Genomic DNA, 21,427 nt, shown 5'->3' with positions numbered 1-21,427 from the left:
TTTTAGCGGTGTGTTTAAGTTTTGTCCTGATTAGATTTGGCACCAACACCCCCCCCAACTTTGGCAGATCTTCCTTCCTAGTGAAAAAGAAAACAACAAAACTGATAATTAAAGATGTTTTTCTCATAAAATACTGGGAGGTGGGTGTGTGGGGGGGGGGGAGTGGCATTTAAAATCCTCTTTCACAGTAGCAACACTGGGAGATACAACAGCATTTCAAATGTATATAATTTATTAATCCGATAGCAGTCAGAGCAGGCCGTATGAAACCACGGGCGAGCTCCAGCATGTCTAATGAAACCACGGGCGAGCTCCAGCATGTCTAATGAAACACAAACCCGATGCTGGAGATACTGTAACGCTGTAATATTCTGATGTGGGTGGAAACAGATGACACCGATTTTTCTGCTAAGAGGTTACATACTGTAGCAATGATAAAAATAATAATGATGACAAAAAAAAGATATTTACAGCACAAAGCAGAGGCAGTATTCATTTAAAAATAAACAGTAACGAGGCAATTTCTTTTTTGTGTTTAATAAAAGTACCACAGGTTTCTTAATATGCATGTACCAAAGGGAGCTGTACCATATGTCTGGCATTTCAATGGATATTCTCAGATATGAAACGCCATCAACTTTGAGTTAAAATAACATGAAAACATGGTTGAAGTTGTTGTTTTTTTCTTAAAACAAGTCATACAATCAGTGCTTTTAATCTTATTTTAAAACTATATGACTCTGGACATTGTACAAATAAGTAAAAGCTCACATTAAATTTTCCAGCGAGTAACAGTTGATTAAAATACTCCTCTAACTACAAGCCTCGATTGGCACTGTCGTCAGTTCAAGCTACACAGAGACAGGCATGGTTTCCTGTATTTAAAAGAAAAAAAGAAGCGCTAGATATTGAAAAGTGTGCAGCGATGTTAACTGCTTTCGATAATCTGTACTTGTGCTTTAATGCCGACAGAAGACTGTACCAAGAATAGACTCGAGGAAACATACGAAGTACAATAATACAAGCTCGTCGCGTCATTTCATCACAATATGTCATCTGAACTTGTTTGACCAAAGTGTGCAAAATGACAATATACACTGACACATTCATTTTTCTTTCTTTCTTTCATTTGTTTGTTGTTTTTTTAAAAACAATGAACTCTTTAAATGCTCTGGGGGGAACACGTACCTAACTGCCACAATCCTCGCAACTCATTTTCATTTAGTATCTCAGTAAAAACGCTAGAAATTTAATTTTTTTTATAAATGCCTATTCGCTTTTTTCTCTCACAGACATACTTTAACATTTCACAATTACACAACAATAATCGTCTTCAAATAAATATGAAATTCACAAAAAAAACCCTTTGACATCGACTGTAGCTCTTCTAAAAGAACAACAACAAAAAAAAGCTTTAAAAACGTGTTGCGACACTTCCCTTCTTCCTTCACTCCTCGTTTTCCGTTTTTTTGGCTCACCACCGATGACTAGCGTCAACCTGCGACACGCTAAGCCCACACACATGCGCCGTGTAGTCTGAGCAATGACACGTGTGCGCGGCAGGGAATTCATCAGCTGTGTTAAATGGTGAAAATCTACTGAATGCAACCTCTGTCTCTGCTAACCGTTTGGCAGCAAAACTGAGAGGGGTGGGAGAATGCACAGTGGAGGTGTTGCCGACCTGACAGGAAAAAAGCCTAAAAATACACCACCTGACACCTCAATAAAACATGACACTGAGTCACTCGGAAGAAACTAGAAAGACTAGCAGCTGCAGAGAGAGCACACAAATAATATAACCTTCACGTGTGTAAGTGCATGAATTTCACCATCACTTTATGGCACTGAATTACTTTTTTCTTTTTCTTAGATAGTGTCGTTAGCTAACTATTAAAATGCTGCATGAGTGTTGCGATTGGATATTTATTTGGTAGTTTAACTATTGAATATTTTTCTTCCACAATCAAGTGTTGTTAAGGCCCACCAGTACCGATGACATTCACCATGACTGATGAACTAAAGGAGTCAAGTTTGGATATGATAAACCGTACCCAGGCTATAAGGAGGATGCTCGTGCACGGCTGGGTGGATGCTGCGGCGAGCTGTTTTCTGTTCACAAGTCATGCGCCCAAAGCATCCTTGATAGCAAGCTTAAAGCACTGCAGCGAAGTCTGTTAGATGCATCCAGGCGATACGAGGAGGGGAGCGGGGACGATGACTTAAAGGCGGGACATTTCTGGGCCCAGACCCAGCTCTCCGACGCTTTCATAGTCGGGCTCCGCCTTGCCCACGTCTGACCCCTCGGCTCGGTGCTCGTCCTCTGAGCTATTAGTCTTTGGGATGCGGATGGTTTCGTAGCCTGGGTCTGTGCTGTCGGCGGGGCCGGGCTCATCGGGTTGGCTGTAGATATCTCGAACGGTGGCGTAGAGGTCACCGGAGGAGGAGGCCGGGACCAGACCTTTAATCTCCGCTATGCTGCTGTAGTCGTGCTCTTTGTCCTCCTCGTTAACAGCGTCGTCACAGTTTGTTTTGTTGACTGTGGAGTACACCGCTGACTGAAAGGCACAGAGAGAGAGAGAGAAAGACAAAAATGACACAAACCGTTAACCACAATCGTGTTGTTTTTCTTCTTCTTCTTTAGTTGGGTTATTACTCATCTAATATCGCCAAAAAAGCTGCACGTCAAAAACGGCACAACAGTGGAGATAATAAGATTGTTAAAACACTGACGCATTCATACTCAAGGACCCCTGCTACGTCCCCCCCCCCCTCCCCAAGCACATTGTGTGATGTTATCTGACTATTTTTCCACTGTGTTCTATTTTTTTTTTCTCGGGTGCTCGGAGCATTTGCATTCGCACAGCAGAGGAGCTGCTGTCTCGGGACCGGAGACGTCAGTTTTGGGAATAAGGGAGTTTAACACACACTTACCTCATTGTCTGACAGAACGTGGTTGTCGAACTTCGGTGCAGGAGACGGAGGGGAGTGTAACTGGAGGAGAAAAGAACAAAAAAACAAAAAGAACATTTAGATATGGGAGTCGGTGTATAAAAGGAAAAGAGTGAGGTTTTAAAAGCTTCCACGGTTGCTTAAATCACCCAACAGCGTCCGATAAAAGAATCTGAAGGTATGTTACACATTTTCATTTTCAGGAATTTAGATGTAAAAAAAACCTCTTTTTAATATATATCAAAGCAAGGCAAACCCAATACAGCAAACAGAGCTGATCCAAACGCCTTTGAAGGAATTAAATGAAGACATAGTGGACTTCATATCGAGCTTTATTATTAAAACATGCTGGCAAACAGTACCCAGCAGAAAAGCACCATGAGTATGAAAGAACGCCTGGTAGCTGATCGATAGTGAAATTCTAAAGTGTTCCCAGCAGTGGGAGGAAAACACGCTCTGCATTTTCACTTTAAACAGTCGAGCACGCGAAGCTACAGCTCGCAACAGGCACTCGTTCATTAAAAAAATTAATAAATAATGGAGTGAAAGTCGGTAGGCAGCGACGGAGAATGCGATGCTTTTGTGCAGTCTCTGTCCACTCCGTCTTATGATCAATGAGAGGGCCATTAATCAAAAAAGCACATCTGACAGCAGCACAAAACACCTCAGGAGCCTAATAAGAATCTCAATAACCCCGCCAGCACTGACTAAAGAGTTTATGTCTAGTGGAAAATAAGGGAAAATATTGTTAGGTTTTTTAAAATTCAGATGTAGTCCTTGGACAATCCAAGGTTAACGGTAATACACTTAAAAAGAAAAAGGGGAAATGTGCTCCCTGCTGAGGCACAGCACTCGATGCCTCACGCGAGCTACAACGTTAGGTACTGAATGAAAACCTGTGCTCGGAGCCCATCCATCAAACTGTCCACCGCAGCTGTACAGCCGAGTATCTTCATGCAGACACGTTTCTCCAGCGTTTTCTCCAAGCACTTAAATCAATATGATGACTTTATGGTTAATGCATGTTTGGAGACATGATTACTTTTATAGATCCAACATACACTCGTGATGCAGCTGACGCCTTTTACGTTTCACTTTAATTAGCCAACCAATTAGGCAGAATGCCCCAGAGGAGTGTTTGCACGAAACAAGGACGTAGGTGACATGACCCAGACACCGCACCTCCAAGTTTGTTAATCTAATGTGAAGCTTGCCTCAAGTATTATTGCAAATTAGAGTGGAATTTTTCATTTAGTCGGACGCGCATCAAGCATCTAAACTGCAGATGGGTGTTAAAATTTGAGTCGTAAAAACTCAATTGTGTCCGCGTGAAACATTTCTTTTATTAAACGAAGAACCGCGACAGGACGGGTGCTTGTTTTGTGTCGATACACATCAGGACATTATGTCTGACAGATTAATATTTTGCTGTGTTGCAGTAAGGTGGTATGCTTATGTCTGTGGGTATAAGGGAGGATTATGGGAGCTTGTTTATGTGCACGTAGGTGACACAGTGATATACGGGGCAACAGGTTTGACTGTAAGCTGATTATAGCTGTCTCAGAGGATGGGCGAGTCAGGTGTCAGTGTGTCCGTCACAGTGACGCGCATGTTAAGACACATATATATTATATGAGCATGAATAGACCAGTTCAGGGTGTTGGAGCTGCATGTAGTTGGTCAAGTACATACGGTTAGGTTTTGCCTCTGTGAACAGTTGAGATATAATTTGAAGGAAGACTTTCAGCTTCAATTTAAGGGGTTCAGCAAAAGAAATGCATTAAATGCAGGCCTTTTTATTTCTGCAGCCACCTGTAGTTGCAACTTGTTTGTGGGTCTTTCTGCCTTCAGTAACTTAGAAGCTGCTTTAGTGGGCAGGAAATCAGGTGACTGACTTCAAGAGTATCACATTTCTTTGAGAAACTTTTGGGTTGCTTTTTCACTTCACTTTGAATCATTATCCATTTTTGCAGTGACGCATGTTCCAATCAGTTTAGCAGCATTTGTCTGAATCTGATAAGGGAGTATAGCCCTGTACACTTCACAATTCATCCTGCTGCTTCTATCAGCGTTCACATCATCAATAAACACCAGTATCCCAGTTTTACATGCTCATACCATAACATTGTCTGCAGCATGTTTGTTCATCTCTATTTGGTCCTAAGAATTTTTTAGTGCGGGCAAAGTCTAAGCTGGACTTCATGTTCTTGAGTGTAACCAGTGGTTTGCACCTCTTTTAAGCTCTCTCTGTTTCTCCATACCTTGTAGACCAGGGGTGTCAAACACGATGCCCGGGGATTAGACTCAGATTCCATTCCAGCCTACTGGATGTAAAGAAGGGAATAAATTTGGACGTTTAACTGCATTTTCAAAGTTTACAGCTTTATCTCGACTGATAAAGAGAACCCCCATGGCCATTCATGCTTACACCAAAGTAATTAGACCTCATTTTGACAGTTCCATTGAACAGCTATGCTAACACTTTGAGAAGAACCTTCACAGAACACTGAAAATGCTTCAGTTGAGCCTTTGAAAATGGGGTACTATGTACAAAAATGGCTAAAATTCCTAAAAAGTTAATGCAATAATTTTGTGAGACCACTTCAATTAAAGCTGAAAGTCTGCACTTCAATCACATCTTGACTGTTTGATGTTCACCACCAACTGCGATGGCGTACAGCCGCAAACTTGTAAACTACATTAAGACTAATATATATTCTCTCCCATGCCACAAAAGCCATCAATAGTGATTCTCTTTAGCAACAGCTCAGCAGTGCTGACACGCCACATATCACAGTTCACCTGGACCGTGCCCCCCCAATGTATACCCCGGCAGCCCAGAGGCTGGGTCAAATTCATTTCCTGCACCTTGCATGAAAAGCCTGCAGGCGACACACAAGCAAATGATTGCAAACAAGTGTTAGTGCTGTTTATGGCAGTTCAATCACTGTTCAGTGCACACAATCACAGAAGCCGCGAAGAAAAGGTCACAAAGGCTGCGGACGTGTGTTTCAGTGTAGCTGCAGCAAATATTACAATAATAATAAGCAGGTGTGTGTGTGTATGGAAATTTACTGCATATAAGAAAAAAGTGCCACTGTGTGTGTGTGTGTGTGGGTGTGTGTGTGTGTGAGAGAGAGAGCAGCATTTACTGAGCTGCTACCTGGGGGGATTCCTTTCAGACATTTACATTCATGCACCTCTGAGATTGCCTGTGTGTGTGCGTAAGAGACAGAGACGGAGAGAGAGTTTCTATAGTCCATATCATCCATCATGAAGCCAGACTAACTGTCGTAGAGATGGTGGCCAGCTGGTGCTCACTAGGCGCGCGCATACTCACACACACTTGGTCAGACAAGACAAATCACAGACGACTCCTGGTCATACATGGGCGTAAACCACAGGGAGCCAAGAACATTCATGCTTAACCTTAAATACGCCCCAGGGTGTCTATGCGTAGCAGAATATATGTAAACACACACACATCATAAAACCTGCATATGTGTTTGGTGTGTGTGTGTTTAACTTGAGGGGATGGGGGAAACTAATATATATGCGGGTGGATGTTAAATTCTGTGTATTTTAAAAATGTGCAAGTGTGTGTGTGTGTGTGGGTGTATGGTTTCCAGAGCTGTGTGAAGATACATTTGGAATTTGCAAGATTAAGATTTTATCACAGATATGGGGGTTAGACGAGGCCATGCCTGCTGTCCAAACGAGCAGCAGTGATGAACTAATTGGCTACAAAAACACCAGAGACAAAGGAACAAAGACGTGTGAATAAAGTAAAAAGATACATCAACACAGAAAAGAGGGACCCAAACCTAAAGTTCAGAAAAATACAGAATAGTTCCAGTTTATAACAACATGGGTCTTCTTGTTGCTTAGTGCTGTTATTTGTATCAGTTGCAACAACTTACAACATTACTAAGAGGAAAGCAGCAGTTAGACAAACGAGCAACCAGACAGATTATCATAAAGAGCGTATTTAAAGCAAGGACAGTAAAAACATAAATAAATGGATTTACCTTCCGAGTTGGAAAAGCAAAGCCAATGTGGAGGTGCCTCAAACCTGCATTCTATCTGATGGCCACCAGATGGCGACAGCTGTGGTTGCAGAAAGACTTTTACTCCTATAAAAGGCTAATCCGCTTTCCCTTCGAATTTCCTTTCATCCACTCATTTTCGATGATATTAAATAAAAATTTTAGTCTATTTTGAAAGTTTTGGTCTTGGTTTGTATTTTAAACGGAGGATAATCTGAAGTATGATATTGCACGCTCATTGGCTAATAAGTTATCTGTCACAAGTTGCAGTCAGATGTCTTTTTACAACCAAGATGGCGATGGCAGAAACACTCATCTCCGGGTACTGCACCTCCCTCCCACATTTTAAAGACATGTGTAGGGTTAGTTTAACTGGTTACTGTAATGTTTACCGCTGTAACCACTTTAATCTAGTTGGCTAACCGACAAATATTCACTAAATAGAAACACAAAGCATAACAGAGCATCAGTGTATTTAATTAGAAAGTAAAGCAAGTTATTGACCTGACGCTAACTTATCTTAAGAGGAACAAGAACACCTGTGCTAAAATGCAATGGACCAACAACACCACAAACTCGTATATCTTTTTACACTGCCCCCTGGTGACAGCACACTGGCACAACACTGTAAACAAATGTATGTAAAAAGTGCTGTAACATTAGAAGTATAATTTAAAAGTACTTTAAGTTAAGAGATGATCTCTGTGGCAGGCTGATAATGTGATTCTTTGTCTGATGCAATTCTTTGAGCTGAGAGTGTGTTGGTTCTCTGATGGATCTCAGCATGCTGTAAGCAGCAGCAGCAGCAGCAGCAGCTCTGCCCTGCCTTGTTCAGTCCACGATAATGAACTGCTATGCTTCTCTTTTTACCTTTTCTTTTACTCTTCCTCCATCTCTTCTTCTACACATCTCCACATCTCACCCTCTGTAGCAGTTTTCTTCTCCCTCATCCTTTTTTTCTCGCCGCCTCCTTGTCGATGACTTCGTTTGTATGCTCCTGGCTTTCTTTCTTTCTTTTTTTTCCCTCCTTGTCTCTCACTCCTCTCTTTCCTCCTCACCCGTCATGCCTGCCAGTCCTTTCCGAGTTTTTTCAACTCTCCCATCATCTCTCTGTCACTATCTCCATTTCATCTATTACTCTCTCCTGCTCTTCTCACTTCGGCTCCCATTTTCATTTTTTTCTCTCCTCCCTTCACTCCCACACCGTGTTTTTTTTGTGGTTTTTTTCCCTTCTCACCATCAAATTTCTTTCTTCGGTCTGCCAGTCTCCATAAAGCAGCACGAGATGTCAGCTTAGCGGATAATAATTGTAGCGGAGAGACACATCTCTCTTTTTCTTTCTTCTCCGTGGTCTTTATCTCAAGCCAGGCATGATGTTGAGAAGATGACCGACATCAGCTATATATTGGTATAAATTGTGTTATTAAGATGGGGAGAATGAAAGAGTGAATCCCTATCATTACCGTAGGATGATAAGTTTCAGCCTTTTTATGCGTGTGGGTTTGTCAAATGGAAATCTTATATTAAGACTAAACTGACTCAACTTTTTCCAACAACGTTCCGTTTTTCCTCGTGGAATAATGCCACAATTAAAGCCCATTTGTTCAAGAGAAGCTTTGCTGTGTTTGTGGTTGTTGTGCTTCGAGAAAAAACCTCGGCATCCCCTTCAGTAGCAGTGCAACATTTTTTGGGTGGTGCATCAAGTGCCATGATGCTACCCACTTCTACTGCTCTTACCCATTTATGTGATATCTGCTAATTTAACAAAAGTTTAAGAGCAGTAACTGAAAACTACAACTCTACTTATTATTCTTGTTGTTAAAAATGTAAAAATTAATTTCGTTTCTCCCCTTTTTTCCCTGCACAGCTCCATTAAAAGCTTTTCATTTCTCTGTTCCATCAAATTAACAATGTTCATTATGCAGATTCTAGCTGATTAAATCTACATGCAGGAGACGCATAACACACGCTGGGCACCGCACTCAGTGGAAGCTGAGAAGCGGCGAACACGTCTTTCTCGACCGCACGACTGAATCAAACAAAAGAAAGTAAAATGCAATGTTATATTTTTAGGGTGACATCATCGTATCAAAGATTTATTTGGGTGTTGTAAAATATTTGTAAAGATTTTATGACATCCAGTGCTTAACAAATTTATTAGACCACCACTCAATATATAAGGTTCGAGCCACACTTGATGAAAATTAACATTATTGGTAATTACCAAATTGTTTTCTTAATTTAATCAAAATGGACTTGATTTGATTTTCTGATTAAAATATAATTGTTTTTAGCTGAGAATTTTCAAATTGACCACTTTACAAAAAAACGTAATTTTCAGTGTTATATTTTATATTTTAACATTATGTTTTTAATGCGACAATATAATTATTGTTATCCATGAATTTTCAAATGTGCTGTTTTACAAAAAAGTAAAAAATGTTAAAGTACATTATTATTTTTTTCTACTTACATCCCTGATGTGATTTGTAAAATTGAAAGGTGATCTAATAAGTTTGTTAAGCGCTCTAAATGACAAACGTTTTTTTACTATAATGTCTAGAACTGCATTGCATTGCTGTATTTTTCTTTTTTGTTTCATTCTACATAATCTTAACAACAATAGCTGCTTCATTCCTCCCCTCCATGTAACCTGTCCTCCCTGGCCTTTAAACACCCTCATGCTCTCTCTGAATGCATTATAGCGAATACGAATGAAATACTATCACTATCACTTTCTTTTCAAAGCAGTGTTTTGTCAAGATGGTCGAGAATGGATTCATAGTTTTTACCGATCTGAGTATTTTATGCCAAGGGAAATTGAAAAATGACTTTCCCTGTCATATAGTTTCATCATCTGACTAATGCTCATTTTCCCCGTCGTCACAGGTTACTTTTCTTCTTTCCTGCCACGCTTCCTCTCGCTCACGATGACACATTGAATGAAAGTTGACTCTAATAAAACTGCTCGCTCTTTAATCAGACGCCGCCTGTAATAAGCAACTGCGGTTATACAGTACAAATATTCAATCACTGGAACGCTCCTACATGCAGCACAGCATAAATGAGACCTTACTTACAATTCACGTGGGGCTTTCTCACAAACACAAGCTAATAAGCACACCCACGAGCACCATCTTTGGTTGCTGGTTGATTCAGAGTGTGTGGAATCATCTAGCGTCCCCTTAGTTATAGTTAATGGATTGGAAAATGGAATTTATCCAAATTTCATCAAAAATGTTTGTTTTCAGTTCTTGTTTTAAAGTTGTTGTTTTTTTTAGTAGAAATAAAACCAAATTATGATCCATTCACAAAAACACATAACGTTACCTTTTCACATCTGTATGTAAGTATACGGAGAGAAATTTGCCTCAAAAGTGTTGAAAATGTGAACGATGTCATATCAAGTATAAACTAAGATTTCCAACCGCGTTCGGTGATTTGTGCGTAACTCACACGAGCATGCTTCATTCCATGCACAAAAACGATGCAATTATTTTACACATGCACACATCCAAACCTGAATAAATACGAATCATTTATGCACAATTTATTAAGTTCTCCTCATCAATCTAATAATTTTACCTTTCAAAAACCTTTCTGTGCGTACAAATGTCGAAAACTACACACATTGATGCCCACGTAGGGTTTTGAGACAAATTCAACACTGCCAGCTTCACAAATGTAAGATGCATTTAAGTCCCATAAATACTTTGAAATCTGTTACAGTATTCATTACTGCTGTCACTGCAACGTTTATAGAATATTTATGAGCCTTTAGTACACAAGATCAGAAAGACCTCACATTTATCTGAAATATAAATGAGAGGTCCCCCCCCTGAACATTTATGCAGTAGATCAGCTGTGTCTGTTTGTTGGCTGAGGGAGCCACACCTGATGTGCGGATCAAGTCCATCCCAGCTTCGGCTCAGCACTGTGCACGATGCAGACGGCAACAGATTTGTAACAGACGGCAAAAGATTTGCAATGTATCACAGTTAATTGCCGCATTACTGCAAACAGATTAATGTAACTGCCAACTTGACCTCACTCACTCAAAAACTGACCGCAGACTGACTCCGTCTTATTGCTGTTTCTCCCATTTTATTGCCGTCTTGATGCACCAAAGACGGTTTGAGGACGCCAATTCACTCTAGTAGTAGTAGTAGTTTCAGACCACGACCCCGTTTCAGTGTTATTCTACTTCAAAGGCATAAAGATCATGAGCTGATTGCACATGTTCACAGCAATGTTGGTGGCGCTGTGGTCTCTAACCAGTGTTTCCGCCAGTGTGACTGTAGACTTGGTTTGCGTTCGTTTTTACATTGAAACAGGTGTTTGATGGCATCGTGAAATCTGGAGCATGCCTTAGTGAAGTCATCAAACTGACATAATGCTTTCTCTAACCTCAAAAATGCCAATTTTTGGTCCTCACAAAGATGTTTAAACAAGTAGACACACACACACACACACACACACAGTACCCTATAGTCACTCAAAAAAAATCTCCCAAAAAGTCCTAGAGACACACACTCAAACAAGCTTACCTCTCCATTGTGCAGCCCAGCCTCCGCGAGCCCGTTCATCATCAGCGCTGGCTGGTTGTCATTTTCATCCAGAACCTTCTCCGGTACCGGTGGCGGTAAATCCTCCTCTGGCTCCTCCTGAGGCTTTTGTTGAGGAACGGCAGCATTACCAGAGCGCCTTTTGGCCTCCATGTCTGCGCTGTGACGGCTCTTCTTATTCAGGTTGACAGAGGCGTACTCCGCCCCGGCGAAGATGGGCCCCCGCTCAGGTGTGCTTGGGCTGATGTGGCCGTTAAGAAGAGCGGGAGGATGAGGCGGAGGTTCGTCTGGACTCGGCTGGATGGTACCGTTTGGGAGGCCAGCCTCTGCAGGACCGTCTTTGAGCTCCTTGACCGTCTCGTACAGGGATTCATCGGCACTGATGTCACGTGAGGCCACGGCCATCTCCTTCACCACCTTAACATCAGAAACACACACTGGTCTTACGTGCATTCAAAAACAAGAAATAACTTTTTGATGTTTCTGCCTCCTGGCTCGAAAATCACTCAATTCACCAGCCACTTGTGAAAAGATCCCTAGGCGTAATCAATCAATCAGTCATTTACTCAGTCAAGCAGCATTCAACATTACAAGCTTTAATCTCCTCCAGTGAGCATGTCCGAACTTACTATGAGTAAAGAAAAAAACCCATCATTCTGCTGTTTAAAGGTGACTTTTAAACACTGACCTCATAAGTGCTGTCTCCTGAGGGTGGGGGTCCGTTCCCGATAAGGGCGTTGTTGGGAGGGATGCTGGGAAGCTGGCGGGCCTGAGGGCACTTGGAGGACCTGAGCTCTGATTGGCTGGAGAGCATCTCCTCTGACAACTGGGGACTGGTGTCCTGTGTGTCCGTGAGAACTGGAGGGAAGAAGAAAAGAGTCAGGGCGAGGAGGAAACAGCATCTTTTTACGACTGCATTTAACATTGACTATAACACGAACCAAAGCTGACCAGCAAACACGCTTCATAACAGCCATCACGTGTCAGGAAAAAACACACTGCATGGATGTTGTATCACGCGGTCTAAATATTAACTACGCAGACAACAATGGCAGGACATGACGAGCTGATAGGAACTCTATCGGCTTACTTGTACCGCTGGTGAGAGGCCCATTGTGAGAGGTGCTGACCGCCGCGTCAGTCGCTGGACTGTCTGCTGATTGGCTGATGTCTCTCTCTGAAACCTGCACAACAAAGGATAAGCTCTTTGTCACTGCTGCACCACAGCTCGCAGGCTTGGAGGCTTCAAGCAAATAAAACCTCAGTCTCAGATTCTTTAAATTACAAAAACCTACAGAAATGAATTTGCACGTCTTCCTTATGTTGCACGGGATGGACATCCGTCACACCTCCGTGCAATCGAAAAGCCATATGTGCGGTGCATTACCTTCAGGATCCTTGAAGCCCAAATTTAAATTTTCATGCTTTCCTGACTCTTTATCTCGCTTCGTCTAAGCTTTTCCAAACACATTATTTATTACTTTAAGGTAATTATAAAACCGTTATGCATTCCTAATTAAGTGTAGCTTATTTTTACCTACCAAGAAAAGACATCTAAAGACAGCTAACAGCTTCTGCGAGTATGAGTAACAGGCAGCTCTTGTTTTATGCAGCTGATTTCATATTAATTCATTTATAAGAGGCACTAAAATTGAATCAAGCATAAGCAACACATCAAGCCGAACAGGGTAAAAGGACGGCGTCTGTAGTGTCACATTAATAATTATAATAACAATAGGAAGACGCTACCTTAAGGATACCCACAGGGTAATTTGTCTCCCTGCTTGTCTCAATAGGAGGCTAAAGAACAACAGCTGTGAAGCTGGCAGGGACTCAGTTGTGTTGCAGTCGGGTTTAAACCATGCTCTGACAGTTTCTGTGCTTGCAACATCATATAAGCATGGAAAAAAATCTGCATCTCTAACTCAACTTGCACAGTACAAAAAAAGCAGAAGAAGAAGAAGAAGAAGAAGAAGAAGGGTTTAAAAAAAGCTCAAGTTTCCTGTTTTATCAGCCTAAGCTGAGCAGAATCAACTCTGAGAGTGAGCAAACACTCAGATCAACAGTGAGAAGAAACTAGTAATTAACAGAGGACGATTTATCAACATGCACTTCATGCATAAACTGTAATGCTTTAGTTTCCATGACGATTGCTCAGTCAGTCACTAATGAGAGAACAGAGAAAGTCAAAACCTTTCAAAGAGTGCACGCCAAGACTGCTCTTTGTCTGGGGTTTGCGGTTTTTCCTTGTGTGAGCAGAGGGACATGCATCAGAAGCTCCATAACTCCACCTAGTGGTCACGCACTCTCATAGCTGTCGGTGCCAATGACGTAATCTTTAGCTGTTTTATGAAACCACTAATTTTATGCTGTCGTTTCGTGATTTAGGCACACGTTACATCCATCTTTCTTTTTATAGTCCATTAATCTTGTGTCATCCGTCCCAATGAGAATATCTTGTGTACACCACAGATGCAATAACTCACAATAACTTGTCGAATTTCCCAGAGGAACCCACCCGAGGGATTAATAAAGTTCTATCTTACAACTTCACCACCACTCAGGAATCACAGAGGAGTGTAACGCTGTTTTGTGACTCGGACATGTCATCTTTGTTCTTATTAACCCCAGGCAGTGACAAAAGAAGCGTAAAATAAAGCATAAAGTTATAATACTCTCCAAAAATGAAAGCTAAACAAGAACCAGCGTCACTCTGATCCAAGCCGTCAAGGACGATAATCACTGTAATTCTCTTTTTTTGCAAATTCTGTTACAATCCCATGACAATGTCTCATTAATTGCTCTCCCCAGACATTCACATTCTTTTACAGTTTCAACACAGCTAACATTAACATCTCCTTGCTGGTGTGTCAAATTATTTTTTTGTAGGTCACTAACTGTAAAAAATCTGAGTGACACAAAGTATTGACAGCACAGATTCAACAAGGTGCTGGAAACATTCCTCAGAGGTTTTGGTTGGACTTGTTTGCTGTACATCTGTGACGTGAATCTCCCGTTGCACTGGTTCCAGCGTCAAGAAACCAGTTTGAGATGATGTGAGATTTGTGACATGCTGTTATCCTGCTGGAAGCAGCCAACAGAAGCTAACTGTGGTCATAAAGAGATGGACAAGGTCAGCAACGACACTCAGGTAGGCTGCGGTGTTTAATCAATCCTCAGCCGGTACTACGATGTGTCCCAGGAAAATATTACACCACATTGCATCATTGTATCACCAGCCTGAAATGTTGAAACAAGGCAGGAGGAATCTAGAACATTGCTTTCACCTTATTCTGACCCTACCATCCGAGTATCACATCAGCTACAGAGTCTTATAAAACCAGGTAATGTTTTTCCAATCTTCTACTCTCCAATTTGGGTGAGCCTCGTTTTCCTTTTGTCAGCTGAGTAACGTACACTCAGCGTGGTGTGTTGTGTGTTTAGAGATGGTTTTCCGCATCCCTTTGTTGTAAGATATGAAGCGGCCATTCTCCTCTGACCTCGGGCATCGACCCAGAGGACTCACTCTCATCACCATCTTCTGTAAACTCTAGAGATGGTTGTGTGGGAAAATCCCCGCTGATCGGCAGTTTCAGAAATACTCAGACCAGCACGTCTGAAACCGACAATCATGCCAAAGTCACTGAACTCTTTCTTCCTCATTCTGATGCTCAGTTTGAACTTCAGCAGGTCGTCTCGGCTTGCTGCCTTGCTGTAATGTGACTGCCTGATTAGATATTTGCATTAATCAGCAACTGAACAGATTGAACCTGTTGATGTGTTTGTCCTACACTGTGTCGCAGACACTCTTTGCATTTGTGATCAAACTGATTGAGCAACTGCTAAACAATCACAGAGGCTGGTCTTTAATCCTCTTAGAACAAAACGGATCACTTTGCCCTGCTTCTGATGGACCTCCATGGGGTGCTTCCTGTATCTAAACTGACTTAAATACTAATTTTGGTTAATCTGCACCCTGTGAGTTTAAAACACTTGAACTCTCTAACGATGGGGAGAAACAGGAGGGACAGCGTTCACTGATGCTGGCTGCAGGAGAGACAGACAGATTGCAGCTCAGCGAGGAAGAGTTAATCTACTCAACCACGAAGACAAAAACCCCCATTTAACCTGTCAGGCTACGACACGGTCCGTCGTACAAATGGGTCCCTCTTGAAACAATTTGATCACCTGGCAATTGGGCTAATGCTTAAAGGTTGCAGTGAAGATATCAATCAAATGCAAAAAGGCTCTGAAGAACACACACACACACACACACACACACACAAACGCATATAAACACACAAACACCCAGAGGGGAAGTCAGAATAAGAAAGTAAGTGGATGTCACACTTAAGTGGTGCTTGGTTACTGAAGCATCAATATTATAGTAGTTTGTAATGACTACCTCTGCCCATTACACAGTCTTCAAAAGGACATAGCGGACGTTCGCCACGCATCATTATGAGCGTCGCATAGCACGGGGTAAAAGGTCAACTCTACAAATAATAATAATCTTTTGTTTTTCTTAATAGTATCCCTCTTATTTCTGTTTTAAGGCAGCACGACATTAAAATAAGTGACATGTGACGAGCAGGCAGTGGAGTTTCCCACGTGTTTTCTTAGCGGGAGAAACCACTTCCCTGTTGGCAGCCGTGAGCCGTTCAGAAACAAGCTCTCGCTAACAACTGGAGGCTGTCAATCAGCCGTACGCAGGGAGGCTTTGTTCTCTGTATGTTTCTGTGTCAGCGTGATCGACGTGGGTTACGACGCAAAGAGTCGGAGGGTGTGTTCTAGTGTCACAGGACGTCACGTAAGGGCGGAGATGTGTGTCAGTGTGCACGCGTGTTACTGAGGAGGCACGCAGCTAAACTCTATCCACAGCTCCACTTGCCGATCGCTCCAGCGCCTGACTAAAGATACACACTCTCCCACACTTGGACTAATGAGAAGAGTATGCGTGGGTGCTTTTGTTTAAGGCTCTGAGTCGATATTTTGACAGAGTTTAAACCAAATGGCTGATCTTTGACTGCAAGAGCTGACGGTTTCTTAAACTTCCTGAAATCTGACCTGATGTATCTTTTAAAAAAACAATTATGTTTAGAGAAAATATTTTTTATGCAAAAAAAAGTGCCTTTCAGTGTATGAGTGTAATCACACTATGATTAAGCCTGAAAACATTCAGCTGTTCGCTCTACTTGTTCTTCTTTCAGCTGCTCCCGTTAGGGGTCGCCACAGCGCATCGGCACCCTATCCCCAGTTTCCTCCCCTGTCACACCAGCCCTCTGCATGTCCTTCACTACATTCATGAATCTCCTCTGCGGTCTTGTTTTCCTCCTGCCTGTGAGCTCCATATTCAGCATCATCTCATCCAAATCATCTAAACTTTGTCTCCAAACCCTCATCTCTCTTCAACCTGCTCCCTACTCTTACAGACACCAATGCCGTCTGCGAACATCATAGAGACACGCCTGCCTGAATTCATTTAACAAAAACAAACTTTATCAACTTTTCATTCACTGTCATTAACCCCCTCCCCCAGGGGGTTGGTGTTAGCTGGTGCTGCAAAACAGCAAAGTGTGAAACCATTTTTGATTAGTTGTCTTTCAGAGGTAATACCCACAGACCTCAAATATCTGCCTTAGAGCTTCCTATGTTAAGGATCAAATAATGGACCTTGCAGATTAAAAACCAAACCACAGAGAGGTTTTGCAAATAAACTGTGCCTTGAAGTCCTGCATACACACCGCTTGACTTTTTAAAAATGTAACAGTGTTAGTATGCATCCTTGCTATTAAAAATAAACAAATAAAACATTATTATTTCATTCCTCTTCAGGACTGTAGCTTTGATATATTGAGAGAAAAGGCTGTGGAAACCTGAAGGAAAAACTCACTCCATTCACCAGGCTCTGATGATCTCCCGCTGGGTGTCCATTCACCGCTTTCTTCTGCCTGAAGAGAAGAAGAAAGGAGAGATGAGAAAACAGAGCAACACATCAAGTGTTAGAGCAGCCTGCACAGCTAAACACGGGGGCTCAGCTGTGCATGCAAAGAACTGTGAAAGCAAAGCGTGCCTCCAGATTAGGGACCAAAAACCTGTTTTATAATTGTACAACTCTTCCACATATTATGCTTTCAACCCAACCATCAAATAAATCCAAGAAAATTCTAATCTTGAATCTTCTGACAAATTAAAAAAAACACAGAAATCAAATATTAATTTGCAAAATATGAGTTTTATTTATTACATTTGTTGCTTTATAGCTTTTTTAAATAGCACTCCTTTTTCTTCTGTTAGAGTAATCTAAAATTAAATCAAACATTCAAACAAAAACAACTGAACTGGGATCAGTAAAATGTAATAATAACCATCACTAATAAATATTACATTCCTTCAGACATGTCCGCTTTAACCTCCTAAAACCTGAACTCTTTCATGGAATGGCTTTATAAATTTCTCTTTGCTATTTGGGCTGATTGGGACCTGATGAATGTAAAAACAAAGAATTACCTGATTTTTTTGTTTCTGAGAAAAATAAGATCCACATAAGGGGACATCTGTTTTAAATTTCGATAAAACAGTGGCAGTATAATGTCCTCGTCAGTGGATATCAGGCCCTTGTAGAGCAAAATTTAGTATTTTGGTCTAGACAACCCAAAATGTGATGTCTATATATGTGGATGCCAGGTCCTAGGAGGTTAAGGCAGACCTGCTGTGAGCAGGTAAACCCTGTGAGGCTCAGCCTTCAGCCTGCTCAGAAACACTCCATTTCAGACATTTTTGTTCTACTCTGGCTCTCTGTGATGTCACTGAGAACAGATAATCTAACTGTGGGCATCTAAAGATAGACAACTGTCTATCTTTAGCTCCACCTCGAAACTCCTGTTCTAATCAGATGAAGAAGTTGCTCTAAAGGAGGAGGAGCTATGTCGAGGGACAAATAAAGACTGCATGTATATGCATGTGCAACACTGCTTTCATGCTGCTGTGACACTTAGTTTTTCATTCACGGGTTAATCAAATTTGACTTTATGTCATAAAACAGGCTGCGGCGAGCTGATGCATATCTAACTGCATTATACTTGTTTCGAATGTTCTGCTCTCATCTACATGAGAAGAAAAGTGACATCTTCTTTATTTACCTCTGCAAATCTGAAAACTTCAAAACCGGCCACCTGCCAAACGTCTCCCTGCGGGACATTAACATTCAACTCAGCTCTCTGCAGGGTGAAGAAAAACTCATTTCTCTTAGCTCCTGGGGGCTACATATAAAAACAATTACAATCCCACACGTTGGAACCGCTGCGTAAGAGGTGGGCGTTTGTGTTGAATATACAGCCCGTCACGTCACGCCGCAAAGTAAATGCCTCATTAATCTCTTAGCCATTACTTCAGTGCAATCCCAATGAGACAAAACAAAGCTTTACGCACTATAGCGAAGTTCGCAGCGTAGACTCGTTAACATTAAATCTTCATTACGCGCTGGGTCGTTAAGTCGGTCAAATTAACTTTTAGTTTCAGTTGTGCTGCTTTATTTGGAGTCTGCTTGCATCAGCTCTTTACGGGGATTACACGAAAGGAAAGTTAAATGACAAGGAAACGTGTTTCTCTTTTATATATATAGATAGATGGGAGTGTGTACGGCTGCTTAGAGACAGCACATGCTTCCATTCATAATTATTAATTACATAATTATGGCCTACTACCCTAGAGGGCATTTTTAGTGTTACTCAGCAGCACTGCTCTGTACTGCTGCTGTACCTATAATTACTGTAGCTAAGAACGGCCTCTCAGGTATTTGTGCACTGTCTGCATTTCCCAGCAGAGCAGATCTGCTTTGGATAGCTGACACAGCAGGAAGTGAAGCTTTTTTTGATATGTGAGCGTGCCCTAACAGCGATGACAATAACACCAGTACACGGCATATATGGGTGTGTTTGCTTGGTGATGGCGCTCACCCCTGGCAGCTAGCGCAGAGCAGCAGCAGCACCGACACCAGCAGCAAAGCGGTGAGGATGCTGAGGGTGACGATCAAGATCAGCTGCCCGCTCCCCAGCCACGACGCCACACCAGTAGAAGCTGCCGTCCCCGACCCGACGACGCCTGCCTCCGGCCCCCACCACACTCCACTCAGCACCGGAGCCATGGCACATCACACTGTGGGGGAAGAGGACATCGGACTGGTACCAGCTGGGGAAACACGAGAAAAACAAAACTTTTTTTGTAGATGTGAAATTACAATCACATTTAAACCGAAGCAAAACTATTTATTTTTTACAGTTTTACCAGGAATGACATATATTGTAGATTTTTTTATGTTTTTAAATGTGAAAAAAAACTTGTGCAGCGTTTTTTTTTTAACTTTTCAGCAGATACTGAGAGATCGCCGTTGGCTGAGGAGGAGCAACGTTTACTGAAGGATACAGTCAGCCAAACCGTGCAAGCTGTGCTCTGTTTGTTAGGAAAACATACTGAGAGGAGAATTTGAATTCAGCAGCCACCTTAAAGCTCTATCATGGAAACCTAAAGGCGAATCATGCTCGTCAGACAATCACTGTTTATAAACACCTTATGAATCTTTCAAACCCAGGTTGACTCGAATGCAGACAGAAACAGAAATAATGACTTTTTATTGTTTGCTATTATAAAGAAATCTGAAGTTTTCCAAAATATGACCTGCGGGCAAAAAACTGCTTCGCCAAGTGTCCACTGGGTGACTTCTTCTTCTTTTCTTTTCTTTTTTAAATAAAATAGAGTGAAAATGTGTAACTTTAGATTTGAAAAGCTAAAAAGGGACACTTTGCCACTGCTGGGTTGGAACCTCCTTTTTTTTCTTCAACAATGTGCCAGAAACACTTCTCAGTGTTTGGTCCATGTTAACATGATGGCATCACACAGCTGCACATTTGTATATCCATGATGGGAATCTCCCATTCCGCCACATCCCAAAGGTGCTCTATTAGACTGAGATCTGGTGCCTGTGGGAAGCCATATGAATACAGTGAACTCATTGTCAGCAACTCATGTTCAGCAACAGTCACCATCTGAGGATTATTTCCTGTTATTGCGTGATGTAATGGAAGGTGATTATGATACACACCCTAAAAATATTCAACATTGCTTATGCTTTTCAAAGAAATGACACACCTTAATAGAGGAAACCCTCCATATTTCCTGGCTATGCTGCCCAGCACGCTGTAGGAAATGTTTTCATCTCAAATCTCGTCTAAACTCCTTTAATATCAGCTCTAAAATGTAAAAATATGTTTGGCTTTCTTTGGTAGAAAAACCGAACCTCTACACTCGCTTTTGTTTTGTCACTTTGACTGCACAGGTCAGCTGTCCCAGTTCTTCATGTATAGATTCAACAAGATTTTGGTCCATGTTGACATGAGAGCTTCACACAGTTGCTACAGATTTGTCGGCTGCACATCCACGACGAGAATCTCCTGTTCTACCTGAACCCAAAGAGGCTCTATCGGACTGCAATCTGATTACTCTGGAGGCATTTCCTCCCGCAGATCTGCCATTAACTGGTTATTTTCTCTTTTTCAGACCATTCTCTATAAACCCTAGAGGTGGTTGATAGATCAGCAATTTATGAAACACTCAGACCAACAACCATGTCACAAAAAAAGTAATGTCACGTCACTGACATTACTTTTTCCCCCATTCTGATGCTCAGTTTGAACTTCGGCCGGTCGTCTTGTTTACACATCTAAATGCACTGAGTTGCTGTCATGAGATTGGCACATTGGTACATTGAAATGCACATGTAAACTACTGGACTATTTTCTTAATTATCTGTGAGAGTGACTTTAAATAAGCTACTACACCAACGCCTAGTGGAACAGAGGACACCAGGTG

General features: G+C 41.7%; 1 protein-coding gene across 4 annotated transcripts in view; it reads right to left on the bottom strand.

Annotated features, from left to right (window-relative positions):
* Positions 1-517: 517 nt before the first annotated feature.
* pag1 (phosphoprotein membrane anchor with glycosphingolipid microdomains 1) overlaps positions 518-21,427 on the bottom strand; it is a 61,180-nt gene continuing 40,270 nt past the window's right edge. For 3 of the 4 annotated variants that reach the window (XM_085445638.1, XM_085445636.1, XM_085445639.1), the window contains 7 exons: positions 19,519-19,750; positions 17,454-17,511; positions 12,651-12,744; positions 12,249-12,418; positions 11,543-11,977; positions 2,932-2,991; positions 518-2,555 (listed from right to left, as the gene is read on the bottom strand). In XM_085445638.1, the coding sequence (XP_085301764.1) occupies positions 2,220-2,555; positions 2,932-2,991; positions 11,543-11,977; positions 12,249-12,418; positions 12,651-12,744; positions 17,454-17,511; positions 19,519-19,706 (1,341 nt within the window). In that variant the 5' untranslated portion in view covers positions 19,707-19,750 and the 3' untranslated portion in view covers positions 518-2,219. The remainder of the gene's footprint in view (positions 2,556-2,931; positions 2,992-11,542; positions 11,978-12,248; positions 12,419-12,650; positions 12,745-17,453; positions 17,512-19,518; positions 19,751-21,427) is intronic. The other variant, XM_085445640.1, reaches the window with a different exon arrangement.

The sequence above is a fragment of the Copadichromis virginalis genome, linkage group LG22, assembly GCF_057382275.1.
Source record: "Copadichromis virginalis isolate Kocher_CV1m ecotype Utaka linkage group LG22, C_Virginalis_male_GT1.1, whole genome shotgun sequence".
Taxonomy (NCBI): Eukaryota; Metazoa; Chordata; class Actinopteri; order Cichliformes; family Cichlidae; genus Copadichromis; species Copadichromis virginalis.
Note: the sequence above shows the minus strand (reverse complement) of the source record. Positions and strands in the feature narration are given on the sequence as shown.